The sequence below is a fragment of the Mirounga leonina genome, unplaced genomic scaffold, assembly GCF_011800145.1.
Source record: "Mirounga leonina isolate KUSES-001 unplaced genomic scaffold, KU_Mleo_1.0 Mir_170, whole genome shotgun sequence".
Lineage (NCBI taxonomy): Eukaryota > Metazoa > Chordata > Mammalia > Carnivora > Phocidae > Mirounga > Mirounga leonina.
The window spans coordinates 31938709-31962217 of NW_023270433.1; the positions used below are offsets into that span (position 1 = coordinate 31938709).

The following is a 23509-nucleotide window of genomic DNA, read 5'->3' on the forward strand; positions in this document are numbered from 1 at the left end:
TCCTTCTTTCTCCTTCTTTTGCATTTTTTAAAACCTCTTCAATTATAATGTATCACTTTCACAACAAAAGGGCTTAAAAAATGTCTTGCCCGGGGCGCCTGGGTGACTCAGTTGGTTAAGCGACTGCCTTCGGCTCAGGTCATGATCCCAGGGTCCTGGGATTGAGCCCCACATCGGGCTCCTTGCTCAGTTGGGAGCCTGCTTCTCCCTCTGCCTGCTGCTCCCCCTGCTTGTGCTCTCTCTCTGGCAGAGAGAGAGAGACAGCGAGAGAGGGAACACAAGCAGGGGGAGTGGGAGAGGGAGAAGCAGGCTTCCTGCCAAGCAGGGAGCCCGATGTGGGACTCGATCCCAGGACCCTGGGATCATGACCTGAGCCGAAGGCAGACGCTTAATGACTGAGCCACCCAGGCACCCCTAAAAATAAAATCTTTAAAAAAATGTCTTGGCCCATGTGTTTGCACCCCACGTCAGGCTTAGGGGCTCTGTTCCAAAGGCTCTGGGCGCACAGCTGTGAAGCGCACCAATGAAGGTGATGTCTCTTTTGTGTTTTCCAGCTTTCCTTTGCTGCGACCACGCCCGTCCTAGCCGATAAGAAAAAATACCCTTATTTCTTTCGGACTGTCCCGTCAGATAATGCGGTGAATCCAGCCATCCTGAAGTTGCTCAAGCATTACCAATGGAAGCGAGTGGGCACGCTGACCCAAGACGTGCAGAGGTTCTCTGAGGTATGTGTGCCGAGAGGGCGCGTCCACACCTGCCTGTCAGCTGTTGTCTCCTGCCAGGAGGCAGTATGGCTTCATCGGGACGGGTAACGTTGCAGGACCTTTAAGCACGCTTTTAGGAGCAGGCTCAGAGCTGAAACACCATGGACAAGATAGAGCTGGTGGCTGAGGAATTTGGGCACAGGACAGGTGAACACATGCATCCCAGATAGCTCAGGAGCGAAACCTTCCCTCTGTCGTGCCTCTCGGCTAAATCCTGTGGCTCATTCCCTGACTGCCCCTGTAGGTTTGCTGTCCTCGTTACGGATGCCGAGTGACCACCTAAAATCACGATGTGCCACCCAAAGCGTCTCTACTGTGAGGGGAGTTTGGGGAGGGGCTGGCTTGGAACGAAGGCTCACCCTGGATTGGTGGGTTTGTTTGGGGTTTTATTTGGTGGTTTATTTTAATGGTTTACACGCATACATCATACGTGGTGTTTCAGGGTTATGTTTTGTTTTTGCCAAAAAAGAAAAAAAGTTGAATATAGATAGTAAAAAAATAAAAGCATTGTTTTGCTCGATCCCCCTAACACCCGCTTTCTCGCCCAAGTGAACCCCTGATTTCAGTTTACTGTTCATCTGCCCAGAACTTTTTCTGCATATTCGTTTAAACCCAAATGACTTCATACTATATATGTTGGTTTTCTCACTTTACTATGGATCTTAGAGATCTTGATAGACCACATTCCTATTAGTGGGTCATGGTATTCTGTCAGATGGATAGGTGGTAATTTCCTGAAAGTATACAGCTTTTTGATACCATAGCACCTTCCTGCCTCGGTGTGCATCTTCTCAGTAGATTTCTAGAAGTGAAATTATTGGGTCATTTAAAATATTGCAACAAACTGAGTCCTAGGCTGTTCTGAGTCCTAGTCCCACCAACAGTGTTTGAAAATCCTCATTTCCACACTTCTTTACTGACAGTGGATATTAGCAATGTTTAAAAAGTTTTCCCTACTTGGATGAGTGCAAAATGATCTCTTGCCTTTTTCCCCCATTCTCCCTGGAGCTCCTACTTTCCTTTTTTCTCCCACGTGTGTTCTGGCTACTCAGAGCATCCCAGCAAGGCAGGCCAGTCCACATGTGCTCAGCAACCCAAGAGAAAATACCGTGAGCCACATGGGGAGACAGTGTGGGAGTCGGGTGTCCAGGCGGACCTCAGTGGGAGGAGTCTCAGAGGACTCACCCCTTGTGCAGCAGGTGGGGCGTGTGTCCAGGCAGGTGGGCGGGGAGTCACCACACCTCTTCCCGCTGCAGCTCCACACTTATCTCCGAGGCTCTGCCCCACCTCTCCCGTGGGAAGGAGAGCCCACTCCATGCATTGGCTGTTCGCCCTTGGAGAAGTCACATCACTTCTCTGAGCTGTGGTTTCCTCCCCTGTAAAATGGGGACCGTGGCCCTTCCCATGCCTTCCCTGCAGTTCTTGCCGAAATCAGTCACGGATTTGAGAGAGCTTTGTAAACTGTAAAGTTCATGCACAGAGAGGGATGTTTAGGAGGTGCTTGAGAAGCATAAGTGTTTGGCCCCACGGTCTGTGGCTGTCCAAACAAGGCAGGCTTTTCGCAGGCAAGGCTGGGCCTCGTCTTCCCACCTCTCTTTCTCAGTCCCTAGGGAGAGGCATAAAGCAGACGGGACCTGCAGTGGCTGTGACTCATTGCCGAACCCCGCAGCGGCTTTGGCGGGAAGACGGTCTTCTTTACAGCAGTGACCAATACTCTTAAATGAGTGTCAGACAGGTTGATGGGGAGGGTGGGGATGCGCAGTCCTGTGGCCCCATTGACACCAGACTCGGCAGCAATTTGGAGAGATCTGCTTGGGCCGTTAGGGACACCTCCCCCAACCTCCCCCTTGTATAGAAGTGAAAACCAAGGGCCAGAGAGGGGAAGGGACAGAGTTCTGGGTTTCCTAGCACCTCTGAAGTCGTGAAAGATTGTTCACAGAAAAGTCGGGACTGAATCTCGGGATCCCGACTCCCAGTGCAGGTTTCCCCTTGCTCCTTCTGTGCATCTAGAACGTCTTGTTGTCACATGGGAAGTGCTTGTAACTTTGGAGGTTTGAAATACCCCGAAGCCTTGGTTTAAAGAAGATAAATTGTTTGTCCAGTCTTGGTTGATGTTTTATAGATTCCCAGACACTCTCACAGCCAGCAGCCCTGTAGGGAGGGGTTCTGCTCGCATTTTACAGATGAGGAAACTGCAGTTTGCAGAGGACGATGGGCCTCCTCCTCTAGGACACATGCCGATAAAGGGCCTGCTGCCCGCCTGACCCTCCACTGCTTTCTCTGTTAGGCTGTCCTCACTGGGGTCGAGTATCGACGGTCTGGGACCGTATCTCCACCCCTACACGGCTGTGTTAGGGCCCTCAGCTGCGGTTTTAGGGCATCTCAGCAGGAAACCTTTTCTCTGAGGACAGGATGTTGCTTGGTGGTGTTGCTGGCAAGAACCCCTCTTGATTTAAATCTCACAGCCCAGCTGACGACTCTGTGTGCCCAAGGGTTTTGGCACCCCTCTCCCAATGTCTGGGCTGCATTGCTGGCCTGCAGGCTCTGGAAGCTGGCCAGGGGCTAACAGCTTTTCATGAGTGCGAGGGAAACTGGATTCCTTTTATGAAATTGGTCGATCAGCAGCGTCATGCACTTCTGTTCTGAACTGGTGCACTGGAAGGATCATCAAATGAAAGCAATCCTAAAGTTGGAGGGGGATGGGGGGAAGAAGCTTAATCCCAGAAGCTTATTACATTGGGACTGAAAGGGGTGCAGGGCTGAGAGCCATCCCACCTCGGGGCCGGCTGATCCTGTGTATAGAGAGCCATCCCACCTAGTGTATGGTGCCCAGAGGCTGCCTGGGACTTGGATCAGATGAGCCGGTGTCCAGATCTCACTTTGCCAAGCAAAGGCTGTGTGGGCCCAGACAATTTCCTTCATCTTGTTGACTTGGATGTATAAGAGCTGGAGACAAACAAGGGTCCCTAGTGAACACCAGCAGCTGAAAAGGTAGAACTTGCTTCAGCCCTGCCCTCTCTGGAGCCAAGATTTAAATGAGTTGAGAAAGAGGGAAGCACTTGGTATCAAGCAGGCTGATCTCTAGGCCCAGCTCTGCCAGGCAAGGACTGTGTGGTCACAAGCAATACACTTCAGCTCAGTGAGCTCTAGTCCCCTTTGTGTAAAACGGGGATATTTATCCCAACCTCGCAGGGACGCGGAGATGAGAGAGTTAGAATGAGAAAACGAAAGACCTCTGCATAGTAAGTGCTCATTAAATGGACATCCTCCACTCCACTGATTCCTGGGACAAACTCTAGGAATGCGTATTCCTTCACTCAAAGAATAATAATGTGGTCTCCGGTGTGCTAGGGTGTGTGATGGGCACGGGCCCTGTGCTGCGGAGGGCCAGGGAGGAATGGACGTGGCCTCGGGCTCAGTGGGTGTCAGGCCTCCTTCGCTGGGTTCTCTACTCTGGCTGCTCAGTGGACTCACCGGGGAATTTTTTTTTTAGTATGTTAGGTTCCCCCTCTGCCCCCACTTTTAACAGCTTTACTGGGATATAATTTGTATACCGTGCAGTTCACCCATTGTTAGCATACAAGTTCAGTTATTTTCAGTAAATTGATATGGTTATGCAGCCATCACCAAAGCCCAGTGTTAGAACCCGCCCATCACGCCACAGATTCCTTTGTGCTCACTCGTAGTCAGGCCCACCCCCGGCCCCAGGGGCGTTTACTTGCTCCCTACTTTTGCCTGCTTTGGAAATTTCATATACGTAGAATTATATAACATGTACTTTTCTGTGTCTCGCTTCTTTCATTTCGCATAATGTTTTTGAGGTTCATCCGTGGAGCTTGTTTCTTCGTTCAGCTGAGTAGTATTGCCCTGTGTGGATAGGGCACATTTTAGAATCACCTGGGGAGCCTTTAAAAGCCTGATGCCCGGGTCACCCCTCAGAACAATCTTGTTACATCTGATGACCTCGGCATTACGCCCTGTGGGAGCCGTGCAGGTGGTTTCAGTGAGCCCTCAATGTGCACCTAGTTCCCAGTTGGCCCAGTCAGGAATTCAGGGTGGGATATGGCGCCCTCTTGTGGCGGGGACCATTGCTGTCAGAGTAGCCCTGGTCTACGCAGGTGCGGTGACCGTGACCCAGTGAGGGTGCAGCAGGGTGGAGAAGGTGGAGGGTGGCCGTGGCCCAGCACCGGGGCTCTGCCAGGTGGAAGCCAACGGTGGGGGCGGGTGATGAAGATTGAGGGTGCTGCCGAGTGGGTGCTTCCCGGGGCCCGGGATGGAGAGGGATGAGCAGACAGATGGCCCGTGGGCTTGGAGGAAGTGGAGCTCTGGAAGTCTCTGGGAAGTTTGAGGGAGCTGGGAGGGGGGAGACGTGGTCAGAACTGGAGGAAGGATGTCGGGATTGAGGGGCCAGGTGCTGGCTCTGTGTGAACGGCTCAAGTGGATTGGAGGTAGGTGTCACTGGAACTGGGGACGAGGAGGTGAGAGACCAGAGTGCTGCGTGACGTCCATATGGGCGTGGCAGGCACAGGATGGTGGCAGGGTTTGGGGTAGAGATGAAGGCAGTGAGCAGGGCTGCCTGGGCAACCAGCAGACAGCAGCAGGGGTATTCGGGCCTCTCCCCCCAAGTGCCAGGCCCTGTGGTCTACGGAATTACCTTCACCAAGTTATTTGTTAGGTTCCCAATTCCATGATGCGACTAGCCAGCTAAGCGCTCTTAGACGAATCAGTCTCTCCAGGCCTCAGTTTCCCCTTCTACAGGTAAGGGAGTGGGGCCAGTTGACCTCAACGACCTCTCTGAGCTCAAAGAATTTTGGTCTTTGACCCTGTTCCTGCCACTCCCAGGGGTGTGCCCATGAGAATTACTTCGCCTCTTTGTGCCTGAATTCCTTCATCTTGAAAGTGGGGCTCATAACAACAGTACCTAACTCTTCGGGTGTTGGTGGGGATTAACTGTGTTTAGAAACTTAAAGTGCTGAGAGAAGTGCCTGGCTCATAAGAAGCATCATGCAAAGGTGGCTGTTATTTTTATGATCATCTCGAATCTGTCTCCATAGCCTGCGGCTGCCCCCGCTCAGGAGCCCAGCTGTGTGGCTGCCCTTCCTGCACGCCCTCCAGGCAGGCTCTGAGGCTCCCTGCCCCACTGCTGGTCCTCAGTGATCTCAGGGCTTCTGGGGCTGACCTTTCCAGATCAGAGACCTCCCCCAAGTGGTGGGACCCTCCAAGGCCCTTGATCTGTCCAGCACCGAAAGGGCACCATCTGCAGAGTTCCTCCTCCTGAAAGCACCAGCCCTTTCAGCCCTCCGCAGCCCCTCCTGGCCCTTTGAAGCCTTCCAGGCTTGCCATGTCACTGGCTGTCCCACCCAAGGGGTCTCTGGTCGCCTTCTCTAAAGATACTGCTTTTTCTTATGGAGCAGTCGCTTGGGGGACACTCCTGCAGCAAAGGACAGGGCCGTCGTGCTTGCATCTAATCCAGGAGCCAGCCCTCGTAGGCATCAGCCCCTCCTCTGCAGCCCTAAGTGGGAATGAACTCCTTGGCCTGGCTGGAGAGCCCCTCCATGGTCCCCCAAGGCCTCCTCCTCTGTCACCTCCAGTCACTTCCCCCTCTGCTGCAGCCTCACCCCCATGCTGGCTTCTCTCTGCAGGAGCATCCTCCCCCACACCTGGTCAACCTTCATCCCCAGGCTGGAAGACACATGCTCTCTCCATGCTCCCCACAACTCCCTCCACCGCAGGCAGCCCTCCGTACCTGCTCCTTGCCCAGTGCAGCGTGATCCAGCATCTGCTTCTTCGCCCAGCACCGCTGGCCGGGGAGCCCCTGTGGACGAGAGCCAGACCAGGCTCTCTGTCCCCTCACCCTGCACGCTGCCTGACACAAGGCCAAACGCTCAGCAAGGATTTCAGTCAGTGGCTCTCTGATCCAGTGGGCCAGCTTCTTGGGGGCAAATGCAGTGATTTCCGCTCTGTGGCCCTCAGTCTGCCTGCACCCAGGATGATGGGATGTGGTGGGGTGGGGGTGGGGGGTTGCAGAGAGACCCCTGGCCCTAGCATGAGTCACGGGGGCTGTCGGGGAGGGAGGAGCTGGTACAGTCAGCAAGTCACATGCCCACAGAACGCAGCCAAGCTATTCTGTCGTTTCTCAGCTGGGTCTTTTTTTTTGGACGTGGCATTGTTTAGTGGTGGAGATTCTGCCAGAGATCTCACTGGAACGTTCTGGGCCAGCCACTGGAACCAGCAGTGGCCAGGGACCTGCCTCGTGGTTGCTGCTGGGTGGCAGTGATGTTGGGCATTGGAATGCACGCGTTGTAGTTTGTGTCTGAGTTATTTTTCTTGGCTGTGTCGTCCTGGGATGTTCATTCTGAACTTCAGAATCCTGTCTTGCCAGGGTCAGGTAATCGCATGCTCTAAAGCAGTGGTTCTTGAAGTTCTGTCCTGGACCAGCAGCACTGTGTCATGTCCCCTGGGAACTTGTTAGAAAAGCAGATTTGAGGGCTCTCTCCCCACCCCCACCCTGGCTACCCTGGATCAGACCCTGTGGGGTGGGGCCCAGTCTGCTGAAGTTTTTGAACCCCTGTCTTGGAGGAAAAAGGGCAGCCTTCAGCTGAGGCCACTGTGCTCCTAAGCCTCCTTTATCTGAGAAACGGGCCAGGCCTCCTGGAAGGCCTGAGGCACCGCTGCTCTCTGTCCTTGGCATCCCTCCAGGCTGCGGGGTCACCTGGGCCACCCACACAGCCCACAGCTGCAGATCTTCCATCATTAGGAGGCAGGAGGGGACTCCTGACAGACCAGATTCTAATCCTAATGGTCCTAGGGCCCCGTCCTGTGCCCCAACTTTTATCTGAAAACTCGCTAATGCTTTTAGGTGATTGGCTGTCTGCCCCTAGGCTAGAAACATCCTCTCCTTCTCTGGGCCCTTACCTCCAGCCCTGGGAGGGACCTGGCCTTCGAGCCAGCCGGCAGGGACGGCTCCATATCCACCTACCCACACCGACACAGCTATCTGTGGCAGCCTCTTCGGCATTTGGGGGGGTCCATTATTTCCCAGGGTGTGTGTATATATGATAGGATTTTTGTACAATTTTAATAGTTGCCTGTTTATGTTATTATCTACCGGGGGGGAGAGATTACTAGCTCATCAAAACTGCACTTCATTGGAATTATTGTTAAGAATGGAAACTTCATTTAAAAAGTGAGACTGTTCAAAGGAAAAAACTAAGCTAGCAGGCACCTGGGTGGTGCACTTAGGTGGTGAAATTATCTCTAGGGCGGTACAGGAGGAACTGAAGCTTGGGGACCACCGGGAGGGTTGAAACCCATCCGGCTGCCTGTTCATTTAACAGATGGCAGGGGCTGAGGGGTGGAGGGTAGGACTGGCTTTGCTGCTACTGGTAGTCATAAGCTTTTCCTTGCAGCCCTGGTCCAGTGCAGATATTTAATGGGTCAAGGTCAAGGTCAAGGACTGAACTTGAAGACCTTCAGCCTTCTGAGGCTGAAGCTCCATGGGACAGACTCTAGGGTTCAAGCAACACTTGTTCCTTCCTGCGAGCGCCCCCGGGGAGAGTGCAGCCCCCTAGCAAGTGCTCTGCTGTGCCCATCTCCCATGTGCGTGAGAACCATCCCCAGTCAGCGCCTGCAGTTTGCAGGGCTCCCGCCATCCCGGTGGTGGTGTTCTATGGCCGTGTGCACACACCTGGGAGGAAACTGAGGGCTCTCTATCCCGTGGTGGCTGCAGTGACTAGGACTTCTGAAGAAGAAGTACATCTCCAGCCTGGATGCCCTTGGTCTGCCTCAGAGCTTCTGCCCTCAGAAGCTCTCCTCCCTCCACTCCAGAACATGGAGGAGATGGCTGCCCCATCCGTGCTGTGGCAGAAAGACCCTGGGGTCTGGAGGAAGCATCCTCCCTAACACTCCACGGCAGGTCCTACTACCGCAGACACCCCAACTCTTAGAAGAAAGGAGTTGCCCTGGACCCTGCTTAGAGAGGACAGGAGGCTTGGCTGTGGGAATGCCATGCCGAGCACAGGGCTCATCCCTGGCTGGGGAGAGGGACAGTCTTTCAGCTCACTAGGGCTGTGATAGCAGATAAATACACCCCCCTCCCAGGCCACATGGATCCTGGAGCACAGGGGTGAGTGAGGGCCCAGAAGAAGATCCTAGAGGTCTCTCGGTGGGGGGTCCTGCCATCCACGGCGACCTCAGAGCCCTCACCAGGGGACACTTCCTAGGGCTGCCTACATAGCCCCTGGGCCTGGTCCCCGAAGCATGACTCTAGCCCTGAAGCAGAACTTTCAGGGTGGGAAAATGGAATTATAACATCATCTCTGCCATTTAGGGGGTGGTGGGGGGACTGCATGCAGGTGATGACATTCAGTCACCCAGAATGGGGCGCACTCTGTTTTGTAGAGTAGACTCAGGAGGAATGAAACCACTTTGCCAAGGTCTCACAGCCACCACGTGGGGGGTGGAGGTATAAACCCAGGTTTGTGCCCACTCGGGGAGAGGAGACCACCAGCCAGGGCCAGAATCCCCACCCCAACCCCCACCACAGAAGCAAGGAGGTGGATATATAGACCAACCAACTCATGTCTCAAGGAGAGCTCCTTGCAGTCCCCTGCAATTTTCGCCATGGGATTCCGCATTAAATTTTTATTATTTTCCCGGATTCCGAAATCTCAGAGCCTAGCTCTGTCCTTCCACACCTGCTCCTGCTGAAGTATCCCAGGATGCTTTGTTTCAGCTGGGCCTCTTAGTTGACAGGGCCTCTTGGAGTGTGCAGGTCCCCAGGGCTATTCTGGTACCTTCTGGCTGTGGTTTTCCCCCCAAAGCCCACCTGCCAGGGTAGGTTAGTGCCAGGGCAACAGGGGCCAAGGAGTGGAGTTGGAAGGTGTGTGGGACCTTCAGAAAATGGCAAATAGCCAGTGTGTAGTAGGAGAAGTGAAGAATGGTGAAGGCCCTGCATGCCTCTACGTTTGGACTTGAACATCAGCAGTAGGGAGCCATGGAAGGCTTTTAAGTAGCAAGTGAGAGATGGTAGCAATCTTCAGCTGACCAGAGTCTGAGAAACCAGCCAGGACATTACTGCAGCAACTCAAAAGAAAACTAATAAGATTGTAGTTATGTTCGTACAGAAAAATTTCAAGTTCTTTTTGTTTTCATTTTTTTTTTGCTTCTTTATTTAAAAATACTCATTTATTGTTGTCTAACTGTAACATCGATATGTACTCAGTGCAGAAAACTTGGAAAACCCAGAAGAGCAAAAAGGAAGGTTAAAAATTGGCCATAACCTAGCCCCTGAAAGGTCATCGTTAACATCAATAGCCAATGTCTGTACAGTTTTCTCAGTGTGTATGAGTGAATACGTATAAACAAATACACATTCTTCCAATAGAAATGGCTTCTTTAATTTAGCAGTCCAGTGACAATGTTCTTCCAGTCCAGCAGGTATTCTCCATCACTGTAACTCATAACAGCCTGTCCACTGGGCCTAGTGACCCCATGAGCTACCCCACCTCTGCCACAGTCTTGTGTGTTTTGGATAGCTTCCCCCCAGTCCTATTTATCCTACGGTCTATTCCCTTCCTTCCTATCTTCCAAGAGCTCTGCAAATATGCGGTCCACTGTCAATCTTCTTCGTTGCTTTCCAGAGCTCTTTCAGACATTTTTCTTAAGAAATCTTGACCATTTTGAGGAATTTGCGATAGGACAGGAGGTAGATGCATATTCTCTGTTGAAGTTTCTTCCAAGAGCTGCTGAAAAAATTCTACCCTATGGATATGCTAAAAAGTACTCAAGGAAGCTCTCGCTATGGAACATGGAGATGGTTGCCAATCTCTCCTGATTACAAACAACAATGCAGGAAACTCATACTTGTATTTTTGTGTGAACATCTCTGATTAGTTTCTGACGATAAATTCCTAGAAATAGCGTGAGCACATTTTGGAACCTTTTGTACACGTTGCCAAATTGTCCTCCAGAAAGATCATACCAATTTAGAGTTGCATAACGGTATATGACAGCTCTCATTGCCAACATTATATATTATTCTTTTTTGATCCTTGGCAATTGCTATTTTAATTTGCATTTCTTTGATTACTACTAAGATTGAATTTCTTTTTTACGAGGAGTCTTTCTCATTTCTCTTTCTTCTTTTGTAAATTGGCTGTTCATGTAATTGGCACATTTTCCTATTGGAGTGTTCTTTTTCTTACTGATTTATAAGAGCTCTTTATAAGGTAAGGATTTATCACATTGGTTGCAGATATCTCCTCATGTTTCATGCAACATTCAATTGCGTTTTTTTTATGTTACTTGATAATATTGAAAACTTTAGTATTTTATATAGTCAAATTTATTAAGACCATTCTTTTCATTTCTCATTTTGGGCTTGGCATGCTCTTTTCATCCCCCAGATTGTTGTAAATATTCACTTACATTTTCTTCTAGTACTTTTATTGCTTCATTTTTCAATTTATCTGGAATTTTAGCATACAGCCTGAAATATCAAACCTGTATTTCTCCTGGCCCCATAGTCACTCCATAATTCTTCCAACATTTCATTAATATATCTTTCTCTGACACATTTAAAATGCCTGTGCTGGGGGTGCGCCTGGGTGGCTCAGTAGGTTAAGTGTCTGCCTTCGGCTTAGGTCATGATCAAGTCCTAGGATCGAGCCCCACATTGGGCTCCCTGCTCAGTGGGGAGTCTGCTTCTCCCTCTCCCTCTGCTGCTCCCCCTGCTTGTGCTCTTTCACTCTCTCTCAGTTAAATAAATAAAATCTTTTTAAAAAATGCCTATGCTGGGCAGGGGGGATGGGTTAAATGGGAGATGGGTATTCAGGAGGGCACTTGTGATGAGCATGGGTATTGTATGTAAGTGATGAATCCCTAAATTCTACTGAAACTATTATTACACTCTATGTTAACTAATTGGATTTCAAATAAAAACTTGAAAAAATAAAAAATAAAGTAAAATGCCTAGGCTAATTTTTATCTTTAGAAAATAATACACATTTTTTTATACTTAGGACCAGTTCTGTATAATAGAGATATCATGGAAGCCACATCTGTGATTTTAAATTTTCTAGTAGCCACATTTTATAAGGTAAAAAGATATAGGTAAAGTTAATTTTCATAATGTATTTTATTGAATGCAGTATATCCAAAATATCATTTCAACATGTGACACTAGCCATGTCAAATTCTTAGGAACCAAGGTGGCGAGTGGCCACCATATTGGACAGTGCAGTGTAGGACTGTTCTCAGGTTCTTGTTTCATTTTGTCCTATTGATCTATCTACTCTGGAATTGGCATCCCCATGTTTGAAATATTATTCATGTAGAATACGATTTAATGTGCAGCCCTTCCTTCTTTTGTCACAATGCCTTTATATTCACCAATTTAATTTTTAGAAGTTTGCAAAAATGCAATTTGAATTTTATTTGAATTTTAGTGATTCCAGAATTAATTTGGGGAACATTTGACATCTTTATAATACTGAGTCTATCCATTCATGAACGTAGAACTTCTCTCCATTCAAAAATTTTAACTAGGTCCTCAGTGATCTTTTGTCATTTTCTTCATGCAGATCCTTTCCATTTCATGTCAGGCTTATTTTCAAGTATTCCACATTTATTACTGCTTTAGGGAAATGAGATCTATTTTCCTTATTAATATTAAGTTGTTATTGCTGGAATAGAGGAACACTGTTGATCAGTGTATATACATGTTTTGACTGGCCGTATTGAATTCTTATTACTTCTGGTAATTTTTCCTCACTTAATTCCCTTGGGTTTTCTAGGTAGACAACAATACCATCTGGAATGAGAATAAATGTGTTTTCTGTTTTCCACTGTTACAGCATCTGTATCTTCATGATTTTTCACTGAGGTGGTACCACATAGTGGTTAGAACCGAATGACTGCTGGGCTCTCTGATTCTAGCTCAGCTCCTTTCCAGCCATGTGACCTTTCCAGCTGTGTAACTTTTCCTTGTCCCTCATAATGGAGACATATGCATATTACCTCGGCTGTTGTAGAAAAATAATTAATACATATAAGGCACTTAGGACTTAGAACAGTGACCAAAAAGGCACCCAATATATATTAACTATTAGTAGTGTTATTATTTTTGCCTTATTCACTAAATGTCTTAGAGTTATCCTTAAAAATAGTGATAATAGTGGATATTCTTGTCTTGTTCTTGACTTTAATGAGAATGCTGTTTGTAAGGGATGATGTCTGTTAGAACAGACATTCCTCATCACGTTAAGGGATTTTTTAGTTCTATTTGTTCAGTGTTTGACCAGATACACATGCTGAAGAAGTCAGATATCTTTTTGGAACCTCTAGCAATAGCTATGCATTTTTTTTCTTTTCTCTATTGGTGTGACAAATTATAGTCCTCAGTTTCCTCATGTTCATTCTGTAACGCGTTCATTCATTTGACATATATTTGAGTGTCTGGTATGTGCTGGACACTGTTCTAGGCACTGTGACACATTGGCAAATGTGTCCCTGCCCTCAAGGAGCTTGTATTCTAGTGTGGGGAGACAGATGATAAAAACGATAAGCAAATAAATCCAATAATTATTACATCAGGTAATAATAAGTGCTAGGGTAAAGGGGGTACGATATGCCATATGGGGTGGGGTGAGGCCAAGTAGAGCTTCAAAGATAAGATGACATTTGAGCAAACCACTGAAGGCTGTGAGCGGCAAGTTATAGGATATCTGTGAGAAGAGCATTCCAGACAGAAAGAACAGCATGTGCAAAGGTCCTGATGCTGGAGGTGCTGGAGCCACATCACAGAGACCACTATGGCTGGAACAGAGTGGGTGAGAGGGAATAGAGCTGGGATTTGCAGGAAGGGGGGGCTGATTTCCAGCCCATACAAGACATTTGTGAGGACTTTGGCTTATACTTTGAGTCAGCTGAGAATCTACTGGGTATTTTGTTTTGTTTTTATTAGGAAAAATTTCATATGACATAAAATCCACCATTTTAACCATTTTAAAATGTACAATTGAATGGTTTTTGGTATGTACACAATGACATGAACCATAACTCCTATCTAATTCCAGAGCATTTTTATCACCCCCAAAAGAAATCCCATATCCATTAACATTCATTTCCCCCTCGTCCCAGCCCAATAGTCGCATATCTATTTTTTAGGTCTATGGATTGGCCTATAATAGATATTGCATAGACATGGAATCCTAGGGGTGGGAGGTAAAGGAAATGGGTGAAAATGATCAAAAGGTACAAACTTCCAGTTATAAGATAAGTGAATTCTGGGGATATAATATATCCCCATGTATAGCATGATGACTATAGTTAACAATACCGTATTGTGTATTTGAAAGTTGCTAAAGAGAGTAGGTCTTTGAAATTCTCATCACAAGGAAAAAAATTATGTGAGGTGAACTTGTGGTGGTGATTATTTTGCAAAGTATACATATATAAAGTCATTATGTTGTATATGTTAAACTTATACAACATCAGTTGAATAATTCTATTGTATCTCGATAAGATTAAAAAAAAGGAATCAGGGGGCACCTGGGTGACTCAGTCATTAAGCGTCTGCCTTCGGCTCAGGTCATGATCCTGGGGTCCTGGGATCGAGCCCCCCATCGGGCTCCTTGCTCAACGGGAAGCCTGCTTCTCCCTCTCCCACTCCCCCTGCTTGTGTTCCCTCTCTCGCTGTGCCTCTCTCTGTCAAATAAATAAATAAAATCTTTTTTTTTAAAAAAGGAATCATACAATATATGGCATTTTGTGGCATCTTGAGCCTAACTTATTTGTATATCTTCAAATAAGTTAGGAGGAGTGCCTATTAAAACTTTTGCCCAGGGGAGCCTGGGTGGCTCAGTTGTTAAGCGTCTGCCTTCGGCTCGGGTCATGGTCTCAGAGTCCTGGGATCGAGCCCCGCATCGGGCTCCCTGCTCGGCGGGAAGCCTGCTTCTCCCTCTCCCACTACCCCCCCTGCTTGTGTTCCCTCTCTCGCTGTGTCTCTCTCTGTCAAATAAATAAATAAAATCTTAAAAAAAAAAAACTTTTGGGGCGCCTGGGTGGCTCAGTTGGTTAAGCGACTGCCTTCGGCTCAGGTCATGATCCTGGAGTCCCTGGATCGAGTCCCTCAACGGGCTCCCTGCTCCACGGGGAGTCTGCTTCTCCCTCTGACCCTATTCCCTCTCATGTGTTCTTTCTCTCTCATTCTCTCTCTCAAATAAATAAATAAAATCTTTAAAAAAATAAAAATAAAAATAAAAATAAAACTTTTGCCCAGTTTTCAACTGCGCTGTTTGTTCTTTTGCTATTGAGTTATAAGAGTTCTTTATATATTCTGGATACAAAACCATCAGATATGATTTGCGGATATTTTCTCCCATCCTATGGGGTGTCTTTGCACTTTCTTAATGGGTTCTTTGCATAAAAGTTCTCAATTTTGGTGAAGTCCAATTTATTGGTTTTTATTCTTTTGTTTCTTGTGTTTTGGTGTCATATTTAAGAAACCATTGTCTAATTCAAGGTCATGAAGACTTAAAGCTATCTTTCCTTCTAAGAGTGTTATAGTTTTAGTTCTTACTTTTAGGTCTTTGGTCCATTTTGAGTTAATTTTTGTATATGGTGTGAGGTAAGGGTTCACCTGCATTCTTTTGTATGAAGCTATTCAGTTGTTGTAGCACTGTTTGTTGAAAAGACTATTCTCCATTAAGTGGGCTTGGCATCCTTACTGAAAAACAATTGGTCATAATAGTATGGATTTATCTGTGGACTACTGGAGAGTTTTTTAAAAGAAAGATTTGGGGGCGCCTAGGTGGCTCAGTTGTTAAGCGTCTGCCTTCGGCTCAGGTCGTGATCCCAGGGTCCTGGGTTCGAGCCCCACGTTGGGCTCCCTGCTCCACGGGAAGCCTGCTTCTCCCTCTCCCACTCCCCCTGCTTGTGTTCCCTCTCTTGCTGTGTCTCTCTCTGTCAAATAAATAAAAACTTTAAAAAAATAAATAAATAAAAAATAAAAGAAAGATTTGATCTCTTACATTTTAAAATGATCACCCTGGCTGCTGAGTGGAAGGTGGTGACTTAGACAAGATAATGAAAACCAATCAGATTCTGGATCATTTTTGATGGTGAAACGGACAAAGTAGATTTCTTGATGGAATGTATGTGTGATGTGAAAAAAGTGAGGCACCGAGGGTGGTGCCAAGTTTTCAATATGAGCAACTGGAAGGAATGAATTACTTGAGGAAGAATGTGGAGGAGCAAGTTTTAGGGAGGGAACTCAACAGTTAGTTTAGATATGCCTACTGGGCATCCAGATGGAGAAGTTGACTAGGTAGTCAGATAAATGGATCTGGAATTCACAGTTACATTAAACCATGTTAGCATTCCTGAAATAAACCTATTTCTGTTATGCTGCATTATTCTTTTAATCAATTTAATTATTTTGTTTTTTTTTCCTGTAAGCACATGTGGTAATAGTTTATATTTTACTCTGATTATGCCACCTCTGATCAGGTTTAGCTGAAGGAGTAATTCTAGTTTTACAGTGTGAATTAGAAAGCGTCCTGTCTTTTTAGATGCCCTGGAATAGTTTATAGAATCTACAAATTAGCTGCTCCTTGAAAATCAAAAGATGAATCTACAGAACCATCCAGGAATTCTGCATCCCCCACCTTACCCTTTTCACAAGTTGTCTTTCCGGCTTCTGCTGAGCTTCTTGATCAGGTTTATACTTCTTGTGTGGATTTTAGTTAACTTACATTTTCCAGAAAAGAGTCCATTTCCTTGAGATGTTCAAATTTATTAGCGTATGTTTGAGTAGCATTATTTTTCATTTCTGTGTCTTTTGTCAAATGCTCTTTCTCATTACAGATCTGTTTCCCCACTTTCCCCTTTGATTAAACTAGCTCCTTGGCTTTTTTTATTGATTTAACTGATATTACCATCTTCAATTCAGCATGCAGAAAATGGTCCCATTTCTTATTTTTCCAAATTAAATTAAATCTGAATCAAGTATGCCACCTGCCACCAAATTTGCTGGGGTCATTGTCTTGCCTCTCAAAGCGTCTCCCTCCTCCAATATGGCCAGTAGCCCTGGTGGTTTTTCTGTCACCGAGATAGGCGAGCCTGCATTCTGCAGCCCTTGCCGCCTGTCACCACTTGCAGTCGACACTGGTCAAACTGGTGACCGCCACTGATCCAGGTCCCTGGACAAACTTCTGGGCATCCTCAAGCTCCTCACTAAGTTCCCAGCCTGCAACTTTCCACCCACTGCTTTTCACTTCCATATAGAGCCCCTCCCAGGATGCAGGAACACTTTGTCAGGAGTGATTTGCTCATTTTGCTCGCATGGATCCAGAACCTCTATTGGCTTTTTCTTCTCTGACAGCCACATCCCCAAGAGTCTGAGAGGGTCTCTTTTAGCAACCTGCCTAAATGGTGCTCTTGTCTTTTGCAGCCGAGTAGAGACCATCCTCCTTGGAGCAGACACCTTGGTTAATTCTGGGGGATCCATTTGCCTCCCCTTTAAAGAGTACTCCTCCTACCAGACATAAGATCTCTCTCTCACTAAAGAACATACAGCAAAAAACCCAAGTTAAATCTTCAGTGAAAGATCCTGTTACCTTGTTTTTTTAACCCAAGGAACCATCACCTGGATTTTTATTGGCTCTGCTTCTTTTTACCCGCTTTCTAATTTATTTGTTCCTGCTTTTATCCTTATGAATACCTTTCTACTTTATGTTTGCTTGTTTGGCCATCCTTTTTAGTTTCTTGATTCACACACTTATTTTTTACTCTTTTTTAGTTGCTATCAAATGAATTTAAGCCAATAAATTTGTCTTTGATTACAGCTTTGGCCAAATCCTATACATTTAGCTAAACGGTATGCCATCTTCATTATAATGAAACTGTCTATAATTGCATTTTCAGTTTAAAATATTAGGTTTCTACTTCTCTACGTACATAAAAAGCAGTATGAAACATAATGATGCAATATATATTATTAGCTACAGAAATTAGCACTTTATTTACTGCCCATCCCTCATCACCTCTAATTTTGTGTTCTTATAATTTGAGTTTTTATTTGACTTTATTCTTTACATTGTGGATATTCTTTTTCAGTTGTTATTTGAGCTATTAATTTTATTTTAAAACTATGTTATAATAACTGATTTTAAGATTCAGATCCACATTTATATGGCTTCAGTCTCTATTGACGGATCTTTCATGAGTTTGTGTTTTGATTTGTCTCTCCACGGCATGAATACAACTTTGAGTCATCTTTGTCAGGAAGGCCATATGGGCTTTATACCTACCATGGTCTTCCACGGATCTCAGTTTCTCTCTGTTACTTCTGCTAGGAAATACAGATTTTTATGATCATAATCTTCCTCAAACCTCTCTAGACATTACATCAGTGTTGTGATGACGTCTGATGCAATCTGGTTTGATTCTTTTGTAGATAAGTCTTCTTTTTTTTTCTTCGCTCTATCCTGGATGCTTGTAGGATTCTTTCCCAATCCTTGGAATTAAAAAAGAAAACACAGCACATGTCGAATGTTAGCCTATTTTGTCTAACATGTGATTACTATTTTTATTTGAAGAATTGAGTGTTCAGATTGCAGAAGTTTTCTTCTATTATATCTTTAGTTATTGCTCTTTTGTTCTGGTATCTTTTTTAGAAAAACCAGTAATTCACAGAGTCTCTGTCATTTATTCTCCATATTATTATGTTCTCTCTGGTCATTTTCACCTGAGTCTTTGTCGTCTACATTCTGAGAGGGCATCTCACCCTTGTCGCCCTCTGCAGCACCCATCCGTTTTCTCCAGTGGGGTTCTGCTCTTTCCTGCTTCAGATGCTTCTTAAAATTCTCCTAACTTTATTCATTTCCTGTCATTATTCTCCTAACTCTGCCAGGTCTCTTTTGGTTTTTATCTGTCTTTTATTGCATATTCCACTTCTTACATCTTAGAGCCCAGGTCTTCATAATCTCCTTGAAGTACAAGACAGATGCTACAATTTACTTCTAGCTCCTGTAGCAGATCTTTCTGGAGGCGATGTTCTTGCTGTGCGTGCATTCTTTGTTTGCTTCCTTTCTGTTTCGGGAAGTGTTCATGGGTTCCATGTGTATTTTAGGTCTTCCCTGGACCTGGTATTTGCCTATAACTGGGTCAGTTATCCTGGGCCCCCCTCATCATGTGACTTAGATGCTTTTAGATTCTTCACCTCAGACATTAATCTGGAAGACTGAATGGTGAAATTTCTTATTACCAGCCAGGGACCAGCAGCCGGGGGTGGGGGTCAGAGGGGGGCATTCTGTGCTGTGGGCGTTTCTTCTCTAGTCTGTTGGCACATCGCTCCAGATGTGTAGTGATCCTCCTGGCCTCTCCCCTGTTCTCCTGCCTGCTATGTCTGGGAGATGCCCAGGCCTATCATGGGGAACGCAGGCTTGAATGGGCTTTGCTTGTTCTTGGATCGAAGGGCCCAGCCACTCCAGAAGGCCGTCGGGCTGCACATGAGAGATGGGGGCTCCCTGGGGTAGGCTCTGCACCCCTCCTGTGACCCAGCCTCTCCGCCAGCACTCAGTCACTCACCCTCAGAGGCTGGGAAGTCGGTCCTATGAGCATGGCCACCCTCCCTGCAGCACCATGCTGCTCTCTCAGGAAGGAAAGCTGTGAGTCAACCTTCAATCTGGTTCCACTGGCACTGTACCTAGCAGAAATTCCTCAAAGTTGGTGGCATATTGATGGCACTCATTCCTGTTATCCAATGCTGAAGCAGATTCCCCCCTATTTTTATACTCCCTTGGTCCTTTCTGTCACTTTCAGAAGGAGGTAGCTTAGGTGGGAGTTGGACATCTGTGCTCAGCTTTACCATCTTTCCCAAAAGTTTCATAGTTAACATCGTTCCCCATACTTTGTACTTTGGCATACAGATATATGACAGTTCCTGAGCCTCTCCTTTTCTGTGATTCCTCCTGTATCCCAGCCCTCATCATATCTGCTGCTATAGTTTCTCCCGGGCACTTTTCCTGTCCCTCTCAAATGTCGGTAGCATCCTCTCAATCAGACGAGGAATTCTGTCAAACGTGGTACTGCTAGTCTTGGAGCAGTGAGCGCTGCTCCTTGCCGGGGGCTCGGCATCTGGCATCGTAAGCCACATCCTGGCTTTTAGCAATATTGATGGAATTTCCCCACATCCTCCTTTCTCTGCCAAAGTGATGACCTTCAAGTGCAAACAGAGAAGAAAGCGTCCCTCTGCCCCCAAGTCCACAGTCTCCTTCCGAAGCCTTGCGTTTCACTGGAGAACCATTTCAGATTCCTTCTGGCATACCCCGGCCCTCCCGCGTGAATCAGCAGACGTGGGCAGCTGGCGACGAGGGAAGGGGTTGCAGAGCCCCCCCCCCGCCCATCCCTGCTTGGCTGCCCACCCCAGGAAGACAGCACATCACACAATTTGCCATATCAAGTCTGTGAACAGCTGCCTCCCTACCCTTCGTGGGGAGTCACCAAGCACCACACATCTGTTCCTTCCGGGGCTGGCGACAAGATTCCTCCCACCGCGATGCCTGTGAAGTCCCTTCGGGGTTTCATGGGGCATGGAATAGCATTCTCCTGCAGGAAGCCCGTGACCAGCCTTCGTGAGAGTACACACCCATGGAGGTTAGTTTCGCATCGTGTTTTCTCCACCTCCCCTTCTTGACTGATAATAAATGCAACCGTTCATGGGACCTTAGCCGTGCTGGACATGCAGCATGCATTCGCTTCTTTTAACCTGCCTCATGGTGTGAAGATAAGTTGTGGTTACGCCCGTTTTACAGAAAAGAGAAGCTCTCAGGGAGTTTCCTTGCTCCCTGCAAGTGGCCCAGCCAGCGGGGGCAGAGCCAGTGTTCTCATCTGGAGCAACCTGACTCCAGTGTGAGCTCCTGCCCTCTCCCACCACCTTCCTACAGGGACAAATAGAACCACGGGCTCTTTCTTGTAGGTTTAGAGTGGGTATCTGCAACTGTGGGCCCCTGGGCCAAATCCAGCTCTCTGTTTTTATAAATAAAGTTTTATTGGAACACAGCCATAGCCAGTCCTTTGCACATTGTCTAGGGTTGCTTTTGCAACCTAAAGACAGAGTTAAGTAGTTGTGACAGAGACTGGCCTGCAGAACCTAAAATATTTATTGTCTGGCCCTTTACAGACAAAGTTTGCTGACCCCTGGTTTACAGCACAGGCTGTGGAAAGAGACCTAAAGTTAAATGCCTGGTTCCCTACTTCTCGGCTGTGTGACCCAGGGCAAGTGACTCAACATCTCTGAATCTCATTTTACTTACCCATTAACTGGTCAAAATTATACCTTTTGAGTTTATACCCAGCGGTCAAGAGGAGTGAGATGACACATGGTGCAGGCTCTGCTGAGGAGGGATGCCCAGTAACTGAGAGCTGTCATCATTACCTCTCTCTATCCCAGAAGTGCGGCAGTCTCCACCTTTTCTCTGTGGCTTCCTTTCTGGAACATTCTGGCATTTTTGTCTAAGAACCCTTCATCTTTTCTGATACCCTGTGATACAGATGAAACACAGATGCTTCTCAAGCTTCCCCAGAAGGCTGGGCAGCAGGTATCAATGGCCCTCACATCTGGCCAATGAACAGGGACAGGGCACTCTTGGTCTTGTTCGTTCATTCAGCCAGTGTTCACTGAGCCAGGCTGCTGTCCTGGAACCTGACAGGCACTGAGACAGGGCCTCGGGCTTTCTTGGAGCTCTCAGCCCAGGGGCAGATGGACGGGTTAGTAGGTTATGACAATAACCACAGTCCCAGTACCTCCAGATTCCGGTCCCCTTTGGAAAATTCCCCTTGCACGGTGCACAGTGAATACCTGTTCCCTGGAGATGCTGGATACTGCTCTTAGGAAGAGACATTATAAAAACTGCTTAGCTTCGCACAGCGTCCGGCCCCACTCCTGGGCTGCTGGCCTGCTCAGCACTTTGATGCCGTGTCCACCCCAGGACGCGGTTGGCTCACCTGACCCGCCAGCTCCCTCCCAGGGCACACACTCAGCACCTTTCCAGGCTGAGGCTGGCTCCGCCAGCCCTGAGCCAGGGCAAGGGCAGACTGTCTTTCCTGACCTTGGAGGAGCTGTTGATCTTAGCTCCGTTTTATCAGTCTGTGAGGCTCACATTCTTTCCTAGCCACCCGTACTAGGTCAAAGGAGACCTCATGCTGTGTGCTGTTTTGGGGGTGTTAATGACCCAAAAAACTTCCCAGTTCTTCTAGAACAGGGTCAAGAAAGCATGGACCAGGTGGCGCCTGGGTGGCTCAGTTGTTAAGCATCTGCCTTCAGCTCAGGTCATGATCCCAGGGTCCTGGAATCGAGCCCCGCATTGGGCTCCCTGCTCCGCGGGAGGCCTGCTTCTCCCTCTGCTGCTCCCCTTGCTTGTGCTCCCTCTCTCCCTGCCTCTCTCTCTGTCAAATAAATAAATAAAATCTTTAAAAAAAAAAAAAAAAAAAGAAAGCATGGACCAGAGAGGGAAGAGCATTCAGGTGCAGCTCATTGGAAAATCCCAAAGGACTTCATGGAGGAAGGGCTGTTTGCAGTGGGGCTTAAAGCAGCAAGCAGGACTTTTTGACAGAGAAGAGCAGAGGTCAAGAACTTAAAGTGATTAGTGTATGTGCTTGGTGGTAAAAATGAATTATAAAGGTATAGGATAAAATGTGAGGTGAAAAAAAATCAGGATATAAAATTATTGACGCTTTGATGACTTCTACCAAAAAGACCTGTTGTACCAGTTAAGGGCCTAACAGGGAACAGACGGCATATTCAGAGGACTGAGGTGAGGAAAGTTTACTTTAGAAGAAGTACTTTGGGCAGGACCACAGGAACCAACTAGAGCTAATGCAGCACCAGAGACCTGTGACCCCCATGTGCCCTGGAAGACAAGGGGAGGGAGTGATCACTGGAGGACAAGGGGAGGGACCACTTGCCCAGGGCTGGTGTTCTCTCCTCCCACCCTCTGACTCCAGCTGGGGCCTCTGGTTGGCCCAGCCCATCTGGAAGTCAGAGGACAGGGAGCTCAAGTGACAGTCCATAGAAGTCACATTCCAGAAACAGAGTAGCAGAGACTGGCTTGGGGGTGTGGGGAAGGGCAACCAACCCAAGAAATTGTACTAGTTGGCTTAGTGTGTTGGGAATATGAGTAGTTGTATCTTACCCTCCTTTTCTCAGACTTGAGGTGACGTGTAGAAGTCACTTTGCAGAGTTTAAAGTCTTTGAGTGGAAAGCACCTAAGTGGTCTGAGCCAGCACGAGGGTCCTACCGCTGAAGAACCCCAAAGCAAGCGGGTGCCTTTCTCCAGCACCCGTGAGCTCTCAGCACCGGAGGCCTGTCATCTAAGTTCTGGCTTCCAAAGTGCTGGTTTGGGCTGAGTCAGCACACACGTGGATGAGCCTGACCCGGGTCAGGTTCCCCAGGAAAGGGACTCAAGACTGCAGGAGGCTTACTGGGGAACGCCCACGGGAGGGAGAGCCCTGGATACAAAATGCAGTGGTAACAGAGGCCTCAGCGGAACCCAGGGGGAGCTCTGGAGCTGAGCTGGCCCTTCAGAGATGTCCCAAATCAGGCATGAAGACTGGGCCAGTCACCGGTGTGGGCTGCCCTGGGGAGGGGTGTGATCTTGGACAAGGCCGCCCCTTTGATTCAAGGGCAAATCCCCGAGAGAGACACACAGCTGTTAGTAGCCAACACTCCCAGCAGCTGGGAG

At 47.4% G+C, this 23509-nt stretch overlaps 1 protein-coding gene across 1 annotated transcript in view; it reads left to right on the forward strand.

Moving 5' to 3' along the window:
* The window catches only part of GABBR2 (gamma-aminobutyric acid type B receptor subunit 2), a 233141-nt gene that overhangs the window by 28669 nt on the left and 180963 nt on the right, over positions 1-23509 (forward strand). Inside the window, exon 2 of the mRNA XM_035016224.1 lies at positions 555-725. Within this exon, the coding sequence (XP_034872115.1) occupies positions 555-725 (171 nt within the window). The remainder of the gene's footprint in view (positions 1-554; positions 726-23509) is intronic.